This window comes from Sciurus carolinensis, chromosome 10 (genome assembly GCF_902686445.1).
Source record: "Sciurus carolinensis chromosome 10, mSciCar1.2, whole genome shotgun sequence".
In the NCBI taxonomy this organism is placed as follows: domain Eukaryota; kingdom Metazoa; phylum Chordata; class Mammalia; order Rodentia; family Sciuridae; genus Sciurus; species Sciurus carolinensis.
The window spans coordinates 77,054,407-77,073,431 of NC_062222.1; the positions used below are offsets into that span (position 1 = coordinate 77,054,407).

Consider the following 19,025-nt stretch of genomic DNA (forward strand, 5'->3'; position numbering starts at 1 on the left):
GTTTTGTTGGAATATAGATTTTCAAAATAGCTTCTAATTATGTTTTGTGTTTCAATCGTGTCTGTTGTGAAATTTCCTTGTTCATTCCAAATTTTAGTAATTTGAGTTTTCTCCCTCTTTCTTAGTGTGGCTAACGGTTTATCAATTTTGTTTATTTTTTTGAAGAACCAACTATTTATTTTGTTAATTTTTCCAATTGTTTCTTTTGTTTCAATTTTGTTGATTTCGGCTCTGATTTTAACTATTTCCTGTCTTCTACTACTTTTGGTGTTGGTCTGCTCTTCTTTTTCTAGGGCTTTGAGCTGTAGTGTTAAGTCGTTTATTTGTTGATTTCTACTTCTTTTGTTGAATGCACCCCATGAAATAAATCTCCCTCTCAGTACTGCTTTCATAGTGTACCAGAGATTTTGATATGATGTGTCTTTGTTCTCGTTTACTTCTAAGAACTTTTTTATTTCCCTCCTGATATCTTCTGTTATCCATTCATCATATAATAGCATATTATTTAATCTCCAGGTATTGGAGAAGTTTCTATTTTTTATTCTGTCATTTATTTCTAATTTCAATCCACTATGATCTGATAGAATACAATGTAGTATCTCTATCTTCTTGTATTTGCTAACAGTAGTTTTGTGGCATAGAATATGGTCTATTTTAGAGAAGGATCCATGTGCTGCTGAAAAGAAAGTGTATTCGTTCTTTGTTGGACGGTATATTCTATATACGTCCGTTAAGTCTATATTGTTGATTGTGTTATTGAGATCTACAGTTTCTTTATTCAATTTTTGTTTGGAAGATCTATCCAGTGGTGAGGAGGTATGTTAAAATCGCCTAGTATGATTGTGTTGTAGTCTATTTGATTTCTGGCATTGAGAAGGATTTGTTTGACATACATGGATGAGCCAATGTTGGGGGCATAGATATTTATGATTGTTATGTCTTGCTGATTTATGCTTCCCTTAAGCAATATGAAATGTCCTTCTTTATCCCTTCTGACTAGTTTTGGCTTGAAGTCCACATTATCTGAAATGAGGATGGATACTCCAGCTTTTTTGCTTGTCCATGTGCATGGTATGTTTTTTCCCATCCTTTCACCTCTAGTCTGAGGGTATCTCTTTCTATGAGATGAGTCTCTTGCAGGCAGCATATTGTTGGATTTTTCTTTTTAATCCAATCTGCCAGTCTATGTCTTTTAATTGATGAGTTCAGGCCATTAACATTCAGGGTTATTATTGTGATATGATTTGTATTCCCAGTCATTTGACTCATTTTTATTTTTTGACATGATTTGGTTTCTCCTTTATTTGGCTATTCCTTTAGGTTAGTTCCTCCCATTGCTGATTTGCATTGTTGTTTTTCATCTCTTCCTCATGGAATATTTTGCTGAGAATGTTCTGTAATGCCGGCTTTCTTTTTCTAAATTCCTTTAGCTTTTGTTTATCATGGAAAGATTTTCATCGTCAAATCTGAAAGTAAGTTTTGCTGGGTGTAAGATTCTTGGTTGGCATCCGTTTTCTTTCAGAGCTTGGTAAATGTTGTTCCAGGCCCTTCTAGCTTTTAGGGTCTGGATTGAAAAATCTGCTGATATTCTTATTGGTTTCTCCCTGAATGTAATTTGATCCTTTTCTCTCACGGCCTTTAAAATTTTGTCTTTATTTTGTATGTTAGGTATTTTCATAATAATGTGCCTTAGTGAGGGTCTGTTGTAATTTTGTATATTTGGAGTCCTATAAGCCTCTTGTACCTGGTTTTCCATTTCATTCTTCAGATTTGGGAAATTTTCTGATATCATTTCATTGAATAGATTGTTCATTCCTTTGGTTTGTTTCTCTAAGCCTTCCTCAATCCCAATAATTCTTAAATTTGGCCTTTTCATCATATCCCATAATTCTTGTAGATTCTGTTCATGATTTCTTACCATCTTCTCTGTTCGGTCAATTTCGTTTTCAAGATTAAATATCTTGCCTTCAATATCTGAGATTCTGTCTTCTAGGTGTTCTATCCTATTGGTTATGCTTTCTACAGAGTTTTTAACTTGGTTTATTGTTTCCTTCATTTCAAGGATTTCTGTTTGGTTTTTTTTCAGTATCTCTAACTCTTTATTGAAATGATCTTTTGCTTCCCATATTTGCTCTTTTAACTGTTGATTGGTGCAATCATTCAATGCCTGCATTTGCTCTTTCATCTCTTCCTTCAATGCCTGCATTTGCTCTTTCATCTCCTCGTTTGCTTCCCTGATTGTTTTAATTTTGTACATTCTGAACTCCCTTTCTGACATTTCTTCTGCTGTGCTGTCACTGGGTTTTATTGATATAGTATCTAGGTTTGTTTGGGACATTTTCTTCCCTTGTTTTCTCATATTGGTCAGCTATCAGTGGGACTCTGAGATATTGCAGATTTCCTCTGTTGGCTTATAGTGTCCCTGTAGATTTCCAGTATATCACCTCCCAGCCTTCAGTAGCCTGAAGTCTTGGAGGAACTTGATAATGCAGTGCTTCTGAAGAAACTGCCCCTAGCCCACTACTGGGTCCAGGGCTGGGGGCTGGTTCTGCGTGGAAATCCTCTCACTGGGTGGTCCTGCTCCTAGAAGCTGGCTGAGGGAGCCAGGCTGCTAGGGGAAAGCCTCTCCCTGTCCTGCCTTGGTCCCAGATGCCGCCTGCAGGCCGGGGCCTGCCACTGGGTTCAGGGCTTGGGGTTGGCTCTGTGCAGAACAGCTCTCACTGGACGGGTCTGCTCCAAGAAGCTGGCTGCAGACCCCGCCTGCTGCCAGAGGGAGCAGGGCTGCTTGGGGAAGTCTCTGGGTGCCCTGCCCTGGTCCCAAAAGCTGCCTGCAGGCCGGGGCCAGCCGCTGGGTGCGGGAATTGGGGTTGGCTCTGTGCAGAAAAGCTCTCACTGGATGGGTCTGCTCCAAGAACCTGGCTGCAGACCCCGCCTGCTGCCAGAGGGAGCAGGGCTGCTTGGGGAATTCTCTGGCTGCCGTGCCCTGCTCCGAGAAGCCCCCTCGGGCCGGGGCCCGCTGCTGGATTCAGAGCTTGGGGTTGGTTCTGTGCAGAAAAGCTCTCACTGGGCGGGCCTCCACCTAGAAGCTGGCTGTGGATCAAGCCTGCCGCCGGAGAAAGCAGGGCTGCTTGCGGAAGATTCTAGCTGCCCTGCCCTGCTCCGAGAAGCTGCCCCTGTCCAGGTCTGCCGCCCGGGTCTAGCTTCACCCAGTGGGAGAGACTCATCCTGTGGCTCTATGTTGGTCCAAGCCTCTCAATACCTCCCCTTCTTGAATCCTGGGTTCTGGAGCGACAGGAGATGCAGTCACCCTCTAGTCCGCCATCTTGGATCTCCTCTCAATATTATTTTTAAGCTAAAATCTTTTAGGCAGACAAACTGGCAACCAAATGTGAATTTAAAATATAGAATTTTTATATATTTTAGGTTTCAAAAATGTTTCCTCCCATAAATTCATTATCAGAAAAATACTGAAAAATATACTCTTCCAAAAGAGGGAGTAAACAAGAAAGATGCATAAGTAGCAGAGAATTTAAAATAAGAAAATCCAGGGGAATTCCCAGAATAACAACTAAATGCTGTTTAAAATTAAGTAGGTGGCCAGGTGTGGTGATGCAAGTCTATAATCTCAGTGGCTCAGGAGGTGAAGCAGGAGGATCTCGAGTTCAAAGTCAGCCTAAGCAACTTAGTGAGACCCTGTCTTAAAATAAGAAGGGCTAAGGATGTGGTTAAGCACTCTTGGGTTCAATCCCTGCTACCAAAAAATAATAATAATAATAAATTAAAAATAAACAAAATTTTAAAAATCAAAAAAATTAAACAGGTGAACTGAAGTCTCCCCAAAGCATGTTTTGAAGGGAAAGAAAAAAGCAAACTGACACAAATATTGAAACATTTAAACATACTTCATAATGATTTGTACTTCTCTTAAGGAATGTGGAGCTAAAATACTAATACATTTGAAGAAATTAGACAAGTGAAAAATGAGGTAATTATCAACTCCAAGAAAACCAAGTTGTACAAGAAAGGAAATGTAATTATACACTATTACATGTTATCCATAAATGGCAAACAAAATAATTAAAACACTCAGTCCAAGAACTAAGCATAGACTATCCTAGGAGTAAATCCTCATCTTATCTTGAAAACAATATCTAAAGCATAAAATTAGAAATAACAATAACAAGCACTCTTTTAAGAACCTCCCCCCATGCCCAGAATCACATACTGCCCTGGATTTTCTAAGTTCCTTCTCTTTCATACTCTCAGAATCTCACTAAAACTACTGATTCTCATTTACATAATACAGTATACATATAAAAGAAACTATGAGAAGAAACATCCCCATTATTTTAAAGTCAGTGCATCTAAGGAGAGGGATGGGGAAGGAGGCTGCTGAACCAGCCATAGTTTAACAGAACTATTTGATTTTTTTAAACCACATACATAAATTACTTTGATAAAAATTTAAAAATTCATATGAAACATAGTCTGCTGATTCAAACATCAAATAAATATTCTCACTTAATTCCATCTTTAAAATGCCTCCTGAGCTAGGGGTGTGGCTCAGAGTACAGCGCTTGCCTAGCATGCTGAGTTCAATGTCCACCACAGTAAAAAAAAAAAAAAAAAAAAAAAAAAAAGGGGAAAAAAAAAAAGAGTTTCATAGGTGACAATAAAACTCAACTGGGGTTATGATTATGTTTGATTCAATTACCTTAAAAAATTTTAAGTAGAGGTGAAGCAAAATGGCAGCAAAATGAGACTGTCCCAGTCTTTTCGCCTTAAACACACCAATTTGAACAGCTATTCACATACCTTCATAAAAGCTAAGGAAGTCAGGTAAGAGACCACGGTGCCTGGCTTTAGTATAATAAAAAGAAAAGATACACTGAAAAAGGCAGGAAGGAAAGAGTTGCTGGGGTCATCAATCCCCAAACTACAAACAATGAGAAGACAGATGCTTTCTTCTTGAAGGAATGAAGTCCGAGTCTTAGAGTCAAAACTGAGTATCAGGTCTGCCACAGTGAAACCTATTGCTGGGTAAAACCAATGACCCCTACCCTGTAGTCAAATACCCAGGGACTGAACCATTGGAACTGCTTAAAGCCAGGTGACTGATTTCTTCCACTATCCCTCATCCAAGTTGGGTAACAAGATAGGAAGCAAGATTTCATTTACTGGAAACACTGCCAAATTCATTCCATGAAGCCAGTATCACCCCTGATATCAAAAACAAAGATACATCAAGGAAAGAAAACCTCAGGCCAATATTCTTGATGAATATAAATGCAAAAATTCTTATCAAAATATTGGCAAACCACACACCACACATTAAAAAGATAGTGAACCATGATCAAACAGGTTTCATCCCAGGGATGCGAGGTTGGTTCAATACACACAAATCAATAAATGCGATTCACCACACAAATAGAGTTAAGAACAAGAATCACATGATTACCTCAACAGATTCAGAAAAAGCACTGACAAAGTACAGCACCAATTCATGTTTAAAACTCTAGAAAAACCAGGGGTAGAAGGAACTCACCTCAACACTGTAAAGGCTATACATGACAAACCCAAGGCCAACATCATACTGAAGGAAGAAAAACTGGAAGCATTTCCTCTATAAACAGGAACAAGATAAGAATGCCCACTCTCACCACTCCTATTCAACATAGTCTAAAACTCTAGCCAAAGCAATCAGAAAAGAGAAGGAGATTAAAGGGATACAAACAAAAAAAAGAGAAGAGTTCAAATTATCTGTTTCCTGACAACATGATCCTACACTTAGAAGAAACCAAAAACTCCCAGAAGATTTCTACAGCAGAAAAACAAATAGTAAAGTACAGGATACAAGATCAACATACATAAATCAATCACTTTCCTATACTCCAAAATGAATCTGCTGAAAATTAAATTGGGAAAACTATCCCATTCATAAATAACCTCAAAAAATTAACATACTTGGGAATTAATCTAAAGAAGAATCTCTACGATGAAAATTACAGAACACTGAAAGAAGAAATTGAAGACCTTAGAAGAGGAAAAGACCTCCCATGTTCTTGGATAAGAAGAATTAATATTGTCAAAATGGCCATTCTATCAAAGACATTACACAGATTCAATGCAATCCCCATTAAAATATCAAAGACATTCTTCACAGAACTAAAAGAAGTAGTTCTAAAATTCATTTGGAAAAATAAGAGAACCAGACCAGCCAAAGCAATCCTGAGCAAAAAGAGCAATTCTGGAAGTATCACAATATAGGACCTCAAATTATACTACAGTACTACAGAAACAAAAACAACATGGTAATGGCACCAAAACAGACATGAAGACCAATGGAATAAAATAGAGGACACAGAAAAAAAAAAACATTAAATACAGTTGTCTGATATTAGACAAAGGTGCCAAAAACACAGGTTGGAGAAAATATAGAGTTTTTAACAAATGGTGCTGGGAAAACTAGAAATCCATATGTAGAAGAATGAAACTTGACCACTATCTCTCACTCTGCATAAATGTCAACTCAAAATAGATTGAAGACCTAGAAATCAGACCAGAAACTCTGCAACTCCTATAAAAAAATTTAGGCCAAACATTGCAACATGTTGGTACAGGAACTGACTTCCTTAACAAGCCTCCTAAAACACAATGAAAAGAACAAAAAAATCAAAAGGTGGGATGGCACCCAATTAAAAAGCTTCTGCACATTAAAGGAAACAATCAAGAATGTGAAGAAAGTGCCTACAGAATGGGAGATCTTTGCCACCTGCTCCTCAAATAGGACATTAATATCCAGAATATATAAAAAACTTAAAAAATTTAACACCAAAAAAACAAATAATTCAGTTAATAAATGGGCAAAAGAATTAAACAGACACTTCTCAAAAGAAGAAACACAAATAGTCAACAGATATATGAAAAAAAATGGTCAACATCTTTAGCAATTAGGGAAATGCAAATCAAAAGTGCATTAATATTTCATCTCATTCCAGTCAGAATGGCAATTTTCAAGAATACAAATAATAATAAATTTTGGTGAGGATGTAGGGAAAAAGGTACACTCAATACATTATTGGTGGGACTGCAAATTAGTGCAACCACTTCGGAAAACAGTACAGAAAACTAGGAATGGAACCACACCATATGACCCAGATATCCCACTCCTCAGTATATGTTCAAAAGATCTAAAATGAGCATACTATAGGGATGCAGTCACATCAATGTTTATAGCAGCACAATTCACAACAGACAAGCTATGGAACCAACCTAGGTGCTCTTCAACAGATGAATGGATAAAGAAAATGTGGTATATATACACAATGGAATATTACTCAGTCATAAAGAAGAATGAAAAAAAAAAAAAGAAGAATGAAATTATGGCATTTGCCCATAAATGGATGGAACTGGAGATTATCATACTAAGTGAAATAAGACAGACCCAAAAAGTCAAATGTTTTCTCTAATAAGCAGAACGTCATTCAAAATAAGAAAGAAGAGAGGGAGAGAAGGAAAGAAGGAAGGGGGAGGGAGGAGTTCCATCAAAACAGAAGAAGCCATAATAAATGTCCATAATCAGGTACAAGCTGTCCTGGGAGAAACCAAGATATCTAGAGTAAGATAAACTTTTTTTAGTATAATACAAAAGCAGACAGATACTTACCTCGACAATATTCCATTAAGATAAGTACTTCCCATACATTATCACTAATTGAATTAACAGCACAGTCCAAATAGCCCACAATATTTTTATGACCAGAAAGCTCTTTCTGTAAAAAGAAAAAAAAATTTTTTTAATTGGAAAAATGTACACTTGTATATTAAACCAGTATCATTAGCAATAGTCTGAAGCCTAAATTAACATTTAATCATTTTCTAAAGGTAAGAACAATGCATAAATATGGAATCTGACCTATTTCAAACAGCCAAGTCTTCTATGGTTTCAATGCAAAGTTTACTTGTATGAGCGTGTCATTCTATAACAAATAATCAACCAATACTTATTTAATTTCTACCAAGAAAACTGTTCACTCCAAAGTAATAGTCTCCCAAACCAAGTGTCTTTTTGAGTCTTTGGGACTCAAAAATAAAATATCAGAACTGTTACTTACATTTATTTTTAACTAAAAAAAAGTAATTAAGCTCTAATATTAATGAACTACTCTCATTTGTTTGCCTTCAACATATTAAAATGTATGTGTATACAGATTTATGGATATATGTACTCTTTTGGGGGGTAGGGGGAATCAGGTACCAGAAAATGAACTTAGGGGCACTCCACCACTGAGCCACATCCCCAGACCTACTTTGGTTTTTATGTAGAGACAGGGTCTCACTAAGTTGCTTAGCACCTCGCTTTTGCTGAGGCTGGCTTTGAACTTGTGATCCTCCTGCATCAGCCTCCCGAGCCACTGGGATGCACCACTGCACCCAATGGACACATGTACTTTTAACTAAATAACTTAAAAATTGAATTAAGGGTTAAACAATGTTGTGGAAAGTACCCAAAGGTTAAGGATAACACCAATAACATGATTAAAAGAAATAACAACAAAATGACAAATCTGGATTCTCTACTCCTAGTGCAAGGTAGTCATCTGCTTACAATGATTTTAAAACAGGACTGGCGATGTAGCTCAGTGGTAGAATGCTTGCCTAACATGGATAAGTCCCTGAGTTCCATCCTCAGCACCACAGAACAACAACAACCACCCCTAAACACTCCCCAAAAGTCTAATCGAGACTATTTAGATACTAAAAACCAATTATCAAGATTACCGTTTTAAATGAATTTACAACCACTGTCAGTAATAATAAGCTACGCAATATAATGTAATTAAGAATAAACTATGCAATGTAATTTCAGATAAGGACTAATGGTCACTAAATATATGTTATGATTTAGACATGAGGTGTCCCCCAAAAGCTCATGTGTGAGACAATGCAAGAAAGTTTAAAGGGGAAATGATTGGGTTGTAATGTTTAACCTAATCGGTGCATTAACCCACTGATCTAGGTGGGTGGTAACTGTATGCAGGTAGGATGTGCTGGATGAGGTGGGTCACTGGAGGTGTGCCTTATAGGTATATATTTTGTCCTTGTTGAGTGGAACTCTCTGCTTCTGTGTTGCCATGTCCTGAGCTACTTTCCTCTGCACATCTTTCTGCCATGACATCCTGCCTCACCTCAGGCCCTAGGGAATGGAGTCAGCCATCTATGAACTAAGACCTCTAAAACTGTGAGCCCCAAAATAAACTTTTCCTCCTTGAAATTGTTCTTGTCAGGTCTTTCAATCACAACAGTGAAAAAGTTGACTAAAACGACATGCAAATAACTTACTAATATTTAATACGTAGTAATAAATACTCATAAATAGTAATACACAGAGAAATGGGTTATCAAAAAAGTTTGGTAGATCACCATTCCAAAGAGCTAATCTCCTTTAAAGTACCTTCCTCAAAGGCATAGGATTTGAGTGGTACTACTGCTAACTACAGCTTACATGTCTCAAAATTATAAAAATTCTAGTGAAAGGATGAATTATGGCACAATAGTATAGTATTATCTGGTCACAAGTTAGACAATTAGGTCTAGGCTTCACCATTATCTTGGAATAAATCCTTTTCACCCTTTTGCTAATATCTTTACCTTAAGGAGAAAAAAAAAGTCTTGGCCAGGCATGGTGACACACACCTGTAATCCCAGTGGCTCAGGAGGCTGAGGCAGGAGGTTTGCAAGTTCAAAGACAACCTCAGCAACTTAGGAAGGCACTGAGCAACTCAGCAAAACCCTGTCTCTAGATAAAATATTTGAAAAAGGCTGGGGATATAGTTCAGTGATTAAGCACCCCTGGGTTCAATCCCTGGTACCAAAAAATGTCTCAAAGCCTAATCATATCTAATCAAGCTAAGGAAGAAAGACAAGAAAAGCCAAATTCAAAAGTTAAATACACAATTGGGCATAATGGCACACACCTACGATCCCAGCTATTCAGGAGACTAAGGAAGGAAGATTGTGAATTTGAGGCCAAGTGGGGCAACTTGGAGACCCTGTCTCAAAAGAAAATAAAAAGGACTAGAGATGAAGATCAGTGACAGAGCGTGCTTACCTAACATGCATGAGGTCCTTTTTCAAAGTCCTGAGTTCAATCCCCAGTCCCATACACACACAAAAAGTTAAATACGGAATTACCACAAGACCCATCTATTCCAGTCCTACATGTATATACATGTATATACATCCAAACAATGAAAACTACCTACTCAAACAAGTCAATGTTTACACATATTCATATTATTCACAATAGTCAAAAAACAGGAACAGCCTAAATGCCTATCAGATTAATTTTAAAAATTCATTAACAGAAAAATGAATAAAGAAATTGTGGCATAAAAATACAATAGACTATTATTCAGCCAAAAGAAGAAATAAAATACTAATACACACTACAATGACAGGAACCTCAAAATATTATTCTAAGTGAAAGGAAGACACAGAAGGTCACATATTGTAAAACTCCATTTATAGAAAATATAAAGATAGATAAATTCATAGAGCTTCACAAACAAAAGGGTGGATGTCAGAAGTTGAAGGAAAGGGAGAATGGGAACAACTACTCAAAGAGTAAGGAGCTTCCTTCTGAGATGGAAAGGTTTTAGAATGAGGTAGAGGCAATGGTTGCACAACACTGTGAATGTACTAAATGCCACTGAAATGTTCACTTCAAAATAGCTTTTTTTTAAAAAAATAGTTGATTTTATAGTATGTGAATTTCACCTAAAGACAAAAATAAACACATAAACATATACATAAAAGCAATTGATAAATAATGGAGGAGGAGAGGTGAGAACAAGAATACGCAGTCATCCATAGCCCTGAGAATAAGCAATACTAGAAAGGAAATTTTTATAATTATCTTTAACTCTAAACTAAATAACTGAAGTTTTTAATGGCCTATTATATTTATTTTTCCTGATATTTAAAAAGAATTCTCTCTTGCTGAAGGATACTTCATCATAAAGTGCAAAGTTCTTAAGAAAAACAATCAACTTTACAGCATAGTTTTTAAAATGAAAAGCAAAACTAATTGTTGTTTATGAATATAAGTACATACAGTAATGTTTAAAACATGAATGGGAATGTTAAATAACAAAAATTCAAAACAGTGATTCCTTTTTTAGATGAGAACAGTACAAGAATACAGATGGGGAAGAATACAGCAAAGGCTTCTACGGTATCTGTTAAGGTTTTAATTCTTAAAATGGATGATGGTGATTATTACGTGATTATCTAAATTTTTCTATCCCCAAAATACTCCCTAAGTAAAATTAATTTAAGAAAAGAAAAAAGAAAGAAGAGTAGTTTGCCTGTTGAACCTACAGTAGAGAACAGAGGAAAGAAGAGGGAATGAGGCTGGCTGTATTTAGTCTTAAGTATGGCTATAAGGAATAAACTATAAATTCCCAGATCATTTTTGGATTTCATGATCTTCAAAAGTTTTCTAAATTTGTATAAACCAAAAGTGTACGAACATCACAGTATAAAACACAAAAGAAAATATACTTAATTAAGCCAGGCATGGTAGTGTAAGCCTGTCATTCCAGCTACTTGAAAGGAAGAAGCAGGAAAATCTCAAGTTTGAGGTCAGTCTCTGTAACAAAGCAAGAATCTTTTTATTGAGATAAAATTTTTATTTTATCTCAAAATAAAAGATAAAAAGGGCTGGAGATGTAGCACAGTGTAGTGTTTGTTTGCCTAACATGCACAAGGCCTTGGGTTTGATCTCAAAGGAAGGAAGGAAGGAAGGACCCAAAATTTCTAGAACAAAATTACTCTTTTACTTACCATAATTGTAATTTCCCTTTTACAAATGTTGAGGTCTGGCATGTTATTGACATACATTCTCTTCAATGCACATCGAACTCCACCATTAGTACGCACCAGAAAAACTGTGGAGAATCCACCTAAGAAGAATAAGTACAAATTAAAGAACCACAAACCACTGTCAAATAATGTAATTGCATTTTGGAGCTTCATATCTAAGGAAAATAAACAAGAACTGTACCCAAGGAAAAAAATAAGTAGACTAAGAGCTAATCAACTAGAAGCAAACATTGGGTCCCTGTGTCCATCATGAAGTATCACTTACAGGATTAACATGCTTCTCAAAATGAACATGCTTCCCTTTCAAAAGCCAATATACTATAATTTTACTTTCTGCACAGGAATACCTGTTATGGAACATATCTAAAACTGTCATAACATAACTACAGTCTGGCATATGCCAGTGATTGTCTACCCATCAGTCTACCCCTATTGTGATGACAAAGCACTAACGGTTAAATATGAGACATGATTGAGATCATATAGTTGGATCCCTCCTTCAAGTCTAAGAAAGTCATGGAAATCTCATTTCTTCTTATCAGTTTGGGTATGCAACCAGTTCTGACTAATAAGACATGAAGACATAAAGTAAAGTCTGTTGTGATTACAGGGAAAGATTTTCCACTCAGATAAAAGAAATTGGTGGGAAGAGCCCTGTTCTCCTTTCCTGCTTTTAGATTTTGTTGTGAAAGAATGTGATGCTTAGACATAATACAGCCAAACTGGCCATGGTCATCAGAATGATGATGGCCACAACACTAAATGCTGGGTTACTGAATTAGCCAACCTTCTTCCAGAATTCATGTAAGACAGCAAATGTCATTATTTAATCCACAGTTATTTGGATTTTCTGTTTGCACCTAAGAAAGCATCATATAAGAAACACATAAAATTAGAATAAGTATTGTAAAGAAAAATTACTTTTGTGATATTTAAACAAAGAATTCCACTTAAGATTTTTTAAAACTTGTCCTGGCATAGAACATTCTATAGCTTAATTATAGTTTTTTGAAAAATTATGTGTCACTTTTCTTAATTTGATGGTCTTTATAAAGCAGCATTCTCAGCAATAAATCACCTGTATTCCAATTCAACACAAAGCAAAGAAAAAGTAAACTATTAGGGATAAACATTAGAAAAAGATCTAGGAGTCTCTAAAAATCAGTATATACTCATTCCAGACTTTCCATACTCTACAACTGTGGTTACAAGAAACTGTACAATTTCTTGGAAAGCTGATTTCCAGGCATATAACACAGAAGAAATGAAATTAGCCACTTTATAAGGCAGTTACCAGAAAGGACATATGATGATAATGTTGGAAAAAGGTAATTCTAGTCAAAGTTCTATAGTGCAGGGCATTACTTTAAAAGACTTCATTTAGCATTGATTTCATATTCAAACACCAAAAACATCTAAAAGTAAAAGACCTACTAATGAAGAGCCACTTAAACTACTCAAGTTTTATTCAGTTATGAAAATTAAGGATAATGCTGAAAGTTAGAATATACCTAGATAAGAAGGTGGTATGAATACAGGTCAAGAGAAATAATTTAAATAGCCTTTGTTTTGAGACATTTATCTACTAGGGCAAAGTTATTCACCTGTATCAATAATCTAATGCTATCCAAACATAAGGTAACATCAGAACTGCCTGGCAAGACAGTATGTGAATTTAACTCTTGTAGAGGTTTCAAGTCTGAATCAGCAGGTCTAATGAAGCTTTGGAATATGTATTGCTAAATATTCTCCTACTTGTTATGCTGTTGTACTTTTTTGTTTGTTTTAAATTGCTTATTAAAGTGTAAGGCAGGTTTACCCAGATGATTCTGATGCACAAATTTATATGGCCACTAAATCAGAGGAATAGTTCCTGGAGGAACCATGGATTCCATATACCTATTCTTATCCACCCATAGATCAATGTGATTTTATCCCTGTGAATTAGGGAAATGAGAAAAAAGTATTAACTAGGTTGTTCTTATAAAACTCATCCCTAAAGTGAAGGTTTTCCAATTCCACTAATCCTAATTTAGAGATTTGGTCAAATATTAAGTTTCCAAAATAAAATAATGTTTATCAACTTTAAAATATGATTTATACCTAAACATTATAAATAGTGATCTTCTTGCTTTGAGAAAGAAATTGAATATTTATATATTCCAAAAGACCATATTTTCCAGAATTTCCTTATTATTAATTAATATTATTTCTGTTTGAAGAATGCATTTAGTGGGAATTAACTAGTTAACCCACTAGAGGAATCCAAGATATGAGTATCATATTGCCACCAATTCATAGCTCACAAATTATTTAGAACAAGTTTGGGATCTAGCCCAGTGGTAGAGAACTTGCCTAGCATGTGACACTCAAAGGGTTCAATCCCCAGTACTGAAGATGATGATGATGATGATAATAATGATAATAATAATAATAATGGAAGGAGGGAGGAAGGAAGGGAAAATAACACTTCAGCACTTATTTTTCCTCACAGAAATCTTTCATGACCAACCCAGTTTCATGCTCATCATTCACTCAGGCACCTATACCTTAAAGTTGACTACATTATCAAGTACTTTAGTTCTCTACTCATTTCATACCTGAATAAAAATAAAACAGCAGTAACCATACATCCCATTTATTATATATTTCTAGGGCTAAGGATATACCTCAGTGGTAGAGTGCTTGCCTAGCACATATAAGATGCTAAGTTCAGTTCCCAATACCACCAAAACAAAAAAAGTTAAATTTTTCTATGTCCAATTCAATTCTATGAAGGCATATCACTAAATTAGAATTCAGTGATAAATTTATAATTTTAAAAATTGACAAAGAGGGTATTATTAAGTATTAAAAATGTTCTCAAAATCCCATGAAAATGAAAGTAGTGATAGATACTAATTTGACAAGTGGAAAATAAATGTGTATTAATGAAAGTAAATATGAAAAGGAGAATGGTATCTTCTATAATCAGTAAATTATATGAATTGTATAACTACAGGAGTTTCTTCCCATTCACAAGAATATACTCTAAAGAACAATGATTTTAACCTTCCTCTAGCTTTTTTCCAGGATAAGACGTGAGACTCAACTGAGAAACAATTCCAGGGGACACCTAGTTGAAATTTAGCCTTCAGATTAAAATGAAGGAGTGGTTTTGTTAAGGTAATTTTATGTAGGTTTTACCAGATATTTTTAGAAATGTCTGGTTTTAAAAATTAAGATACTCCTCTTAAGGTTCACCTTCTTTACCCCCATTTTTTAACAAAAATAGAATCATACATATTGCAGTAATATATTAATACCACCCTTGAAATCCCCATGATTTAATGATCAATAGTTTATATAACATAATAGTTTATATACCATTATATGCCATAATTTAATAATTTTCAGAATAGCGGTCATTTAGATTGATTTGGGTTTTTTGTCTATTTCTTGCCATTATTAATAAATTTGCATTAAATACTCATATCAATATTTTTAAGGGCAGGTGCTTTTGTTTCTATAAAAGAGATTACCAAGATAATTCAGTAAAAGCAAAAGCACACTTCAAATTTAATACTGCTAAAATACATGCTAAAAGGTTATTGTAGCTTCCACCAGAAACACAGGAGCCAGTTTTCTTTAACCTTCATCAGAAATTGCCAAGGCATTTTAAATTTTTCCAATCTGACAGGGAAAGTCTCTCATATTGTTATTTCTATCTGCATTCCTCTGACTACCAATGGAAATTGAGCATCTTTACCTCAGTTTGCTGGCCACTTACATTTCCTCTTCTGTGACTTAACTTCATATCCTTGGTCCCTTTTACTAAGGGTTATCTTTTTCTTTCACTGGAAGGAGGGTATTATAGAATTCTTAAACAATATGTAATAAGTGCAAATATTTTTCCTGGTCTTTAATTTCTCCTGGTCTAGTATTTGTTCACTTGGTTTAAGGATAATGTCATTTACAAGTCAAAAATCTTGTGCAGCCAGGGACGGTGGTGCACACCTATTGTCCCAGAAGCTCAGGAAGCTGAGGCAGGAGGATTGCAAGTTCAAAGCCAGCCTCAGCAAAAGCAAGATGTTAAGCAACTCAGTGAGACCCTGTCTCTAAATAAAAACACAAAACAGGGCTGGGGATATGGCTCAATGGTCATGAGTGCCCCTGAGCTCAATTTCTGGTACCCACAAAAAAAAAGTCATGTGCAATATTTCTATAAATATAAAAAACAGTGAGACTAGATGCTATAAAGCTTGCCTCAGGATCATAAAATTGGGGAATGAGGAACTTTTCCTTTTCATGCTATTGTAATGTTAAGCGGTACAAGGGGTGTATGTTTATCTAGTAATTTGCATATGTGAGTTTGGGGGTGGGGAGATAGGGATCAAGCCCAGAGATGCTCTATCACTGAGCTACATCACAACCCTTTTTATTTTTTAATTTGAGACCACGTCTCATTAAATTGACCAAGTTGGTTCAAACTTACGATTCTCCTATCTTACCCCACCTTATGTCACTGGGATTACAGGTATTTGCCACCACTTCTGACTTCACAGGTAATTTTGTAAAGAGAAATGGATGGGGAAGACAACTTTAGAGAGCTGAGCATGAGAAAAAGAAAAAAAAAATTTAAATAGAAGAAAAAAATGAAAAAACATATAAAATTTCCTTTAAAGGAATGAGAAAATTATCACCAGATATCAAGATGAAGATGGACATAATTGTTAAGAATCTTAGCAAGCAGAACAGCTACATAGTAAAAGCAGTATAAAAAAAAAAAACCTCACACAAGTCAACAGATTTCCAATTAAGATATGGTGGTCATTAACATTAGTCATTTACCTCCACGACTTCCAAACAATAACTAAAAGGATTTTTAAAAACATAAACCCATGAGGTAAAAAGACAATGAAAGAAACAAGAGATACAAACAAAATTTTGGAAGATGGGAAATTTATGGACACATTTTAACAGAGAAAAACCATATTAAGCATCTGATTGGGGCAAGGAAGGGACAAGGGTGGGCAGGAAGTAACCCTATTCTAATGGCATAAAGTTGGAAACACTAAAGAATTAGGAATCCTTTGAGAGGAGGGGTAGCAATTGAAAAATAAGAAGACTGACTCAAGGTCTTCATAGAGGCCTTAAGATTCCCCACCTCCTTCCTCACGGGCAGGCCAACACTTGCTCATAGGCAGAATTAATTAAATCATCAGTATATGTGGGATACTGTGCATCATTTCTAGAGCTCGAAGACAGAAAAGGGGAGGAGAAGGAAGGCACAATACTAAAAAAGAGAAGAATTAAGAAGCCTCAATACTGAAAAGAAAATGCCACCACACTTCAACCCAATCTACTGTTCAACTACAGGAACATGCGGCTAGAGATTCAGGGTTAATCACAAAAGGAAATAATAATAGAATTTTTCTTCTGGGAAACTAAATGGAAAAAAAAATACAGATACTGAAATATGGGAATTATAGTATAAAAGTAGCTTTCTGCTTCACCACACTAAAGTGAAGCCTCAAATCAAGAAACCCTCAAAATTTGTCCAGATTGCTTCCAATCATCACTCTGAACCTTCATTCTTTAAAAAGAACAGACATAAAATAATGATTAGATATTCACAGAACGTCTCTAATGTGACAAGAGATGAAAAACAAATAGAAAAATAGAACTTTAAAGAGGTGCTGGGAGCCAAAGAAATCAACCAAAGAATATATAAATATTCTCAGAGTTGAAGAAAGATATGTAGTCATGAAAGTCATGACAAGCAAGGGTCCTAACAAAGGGGATATTAAGAGAATAAGAAATGACTTTCACAAATCATAAAAAATCAAAATAAAAATTTCAACAGAGGAACAGAGGTGCTGATAAGAATAAGGTGGTCTTCCAAAAATTTTCCAGAGGATAAAATAAAAAGAGGAAAATTAATAACAGCAGAACCTGTATTACAACAATGGAAGTTCTAGGAAAAAAAAGAGAAAAATATATCAGAGGTATAAACACACATTCTAATTTGTGGTACATGTGTAAAGCATTCACTAAGTAAATATCCAGGATATTAAACAAAACTGAAGATCCACATCAAGGCTCAAAATTTCAGGAGGCTCAGGATTAAAAAAAAAAAAAAAAAAAATCCCAAAAGCTACCAGAAAGAAAAAATGATTGTATATTTGCCTTAGTTAGGAATGGTTTTAGCCCTACATCCCTATTGAGTCACCTTACAAAGCAGTGAATAAATGTGTAAGCACAATTAATCTAGTACTATTTTTAAATTGACATTATATATTGAATTTTACTAAATACTTCCTTCTCTAAAATTATGCTGAGAACTTTTAAAACTACTTCAAGATGCTTGCAATTCCAGCCAACATAAAATGATCATTGCAAATTATTTGTATAATAATATTAACAACACCAGTAAGCAACAGTAAAAATAACAGCATTTAGAAGATAACTCTAGAATCTACATCCTACTACAGAATGGCTTTCTAGAAATCCTATATATTATATAGTAAGGCCGAATGACTATTCCAAAATCATCATTTCAAATAAGATATAAGCAAGATAAATAGAACAAAATTTGGTCCTTTATATTAATAGCAGATATCATGGAATTGGAGATTTTGAAGCAATAAGCACTGCTAGATACATATAGTCCCCTCTTATCCACAGTTTCACTTTCCATAGCTTCAGTTTGTAGTCCAAAATAGTAAACGTAAAACTTCAAAAGTAAACAATTCATAAGTTTTAAACTGCAAAACATGTTAAGTGGTGTGACAAAATCTCACACTGTCCCACTTCATCCAGCCCTGGATGTGAACTGTCCCTTTTTCCAGCATATCTACACTATATATGCTAGTAGTCAGCTTGGTTATCAAACCAACAGTGGAGGTGTATCTCAGTGCTAGTGTTCAAATAACCCTTACTTAATAATGACACCAAAGCACAAGAGTAGGCATCAGGGCATAAAACATGGAAGGACAGATAACTCTCCTACTATGTGGCAACGAAACAAGGCATGTAAGAAAAAACAGTACATGTAGGGTTTTGTACTACCATCAGCTTCAGGCATATACTAGAGGTCCTGTAACATATCCCCCTTTGATAGAAGGGACTTCTACAAACAGAAGACAGAGTAATGCCCA

At 35.4% G+C, this 19,025-nt stretch overlaps 1 protein-coding gene across 2 annotated transcripts in view; it reads right to left on the reverse strand.

The window, feature by feature from the left end:
• Bmp2k (BMP2 inducible kinase) overlaps positions 1-19,025 on the reverse strand; it is a 143,681-nt gene that overhangs the window by 95,884 nt on the left and 28,772 nt on the right. For both annotated transcript variants that reach the window (XM_047567040.1, XM_047567039.1), the window contains exons 2-3: positions 11,848-11,966; positions 7,667-7,772 (exon numbers count right to left, since the gene is read on the reverse strand). In XM_047567040.1, the coding sequence (XP_047422996.1) occupies positions 7,667-7,772; positions 11,848-11,966 (225 nt within the window). The remainder of the gene's footprint in view (positions 1-7,666; positions 7,773-11,847; positions 11,967-19,025) is intronic.